At 64.4% G+C, this 1,275-nt stretch overlaps 1 protein-coding gene across 1 annotated transcript in view; it reads right to left on the minus strand.

Annotated features, from left to right (window-relative positions):
- Window positions 1–810: 810 nt before the first annotated feature.
- LOC127751444 (uncharacterized) overlaps window positions 811–1,275 on the minus strand; it is a 10,273-nt gene continuing 9,808 nt past the window's right edge. The window contains exon 3 of the mRNA XM_052275024.1: window positions 811–867. Coding sequence (XP_052130984.1) covers window positions 811–867 — 57 coding nt within the window. The remainder of the gene's footprint in view (window positions 868–1,275) is intronic.

Below are 1,275 nucleotides of genomic sequence, written 5' to 3' on the forward strand. Positions count from 1 at the left end.
GGGGGGGGGCACGACCGCGCGCTCATGGCCTGGGTCCGGGTGGGCACAGCTCGGCCCGGCGCCCAGGTGAAGCTTTGGAGCCTGCTCACCAAGAACGCGCGCTTCATGAGTGTACCGGGTGCATCAGAGCCGCTGTCGCACTGTTGCGGGTTTGCCTACTCCCTCCGCCCGTAAGGCGCGCTGACTCCTGCGGCCCGACAGGGCGTGCAATCCCCGCCGTGCGCCCTCAGCCCCGTGCTCAGCCATTGCTCGCGCTCCCACGACAGCTCATACCTGACTGTCGCCCCCACGGACCGGCCCTCCCCGCCGCCGTCATGCAGCCCGCCACCAAGCTCTGCTCGGCCTCCCACCCATCGCGCGCCGGGGAGGGGAGGTCCGCCGCGGCGGTTGGCGGGTGTGACTGGCGCTCGCAGGGCAACGGCCACCAACCGCCAAGAACGGACGCACCGGTCGCGAGCACCTGTACGACGGGGGTGATCCGCGGGGCTGAATCTCGAGATCGGCGGGCTAACCTGCGTCACGTAAGGGCACCCTGCGTGAACGATCCTTGTCGCGATGTGCGCAGCTGCTCCTCTTCAGGTGTAGCCCCCCCCCCCTTCCACACACACACACACACACGCGCGCGCGCGCGCGCGCTGTCGTAGCGCCCACGGCACCATGCACCAAGACCCCTGACCTCTCCGCGGCCGACTGCGTCGAGTAGTTGGGGGTGATTGGGAGGCGGACGCGAAGGAGACAAACACACATCCAAAAACAATTCCTTTTATTGAGATCTACATACTGCAATCTCCGCGACAACTTTGTGGTAGCTCATCCAGAGTTGACAACTTCTTCATAGTCGTTTGAATTTGCTCGGGTAGTAAACGCCTGAAAACAGCGAATACCAAGATTGTTAGGACTTCGCGCATTGCAAAGGATTTCAGAACAGTGCATCTCTAAGGCTAGACCGGGCCGCCAAGCATGGTTTCCGAATTGTAAGGAGGGTTTTCCCACCTTCCATGCACATGCACTGCATTGATCTGGACCTACCAGCAGTGCTAGCACCCCGCTGGCGCTGCTGGCCGGGGCGAGGGCCGAGGTGAGGGCTGGGGCGAGAGGGTGATGCGGCAGAGGCCGTGCCTAGGCGAGTGGCGGACATCTGCTCCTGGAGCAGGTCAACGCTGGGGGGCCGCAGCCTGACGGTAGGCACACCCGTCTGCCTCACTGCAAAACCATAGGCCCGGGTGAAAGCAATCGGTAGCGCACGGGACAGCGTTGACCCCCCCCCCCCCCCCC

The sequence above is a fragment of the Frankliniella occidentalis genome, unplaced genomic scaffold (assembly GCF_000697945.3).
Source record: "Frankliniella occidentalis isolate FOCC.00 unplaced genomic scaffold, Focc_3.1 Scaffold494, whole genome shotgun sequence".
Classification (NCBI taxonomy): domain Eukaryota; kingdom Metazoa; phylum Arthropoda; class Insecta; order Thysanoptera; family Thripidae; genus Frankliniella; species Frankliniella occidentalis.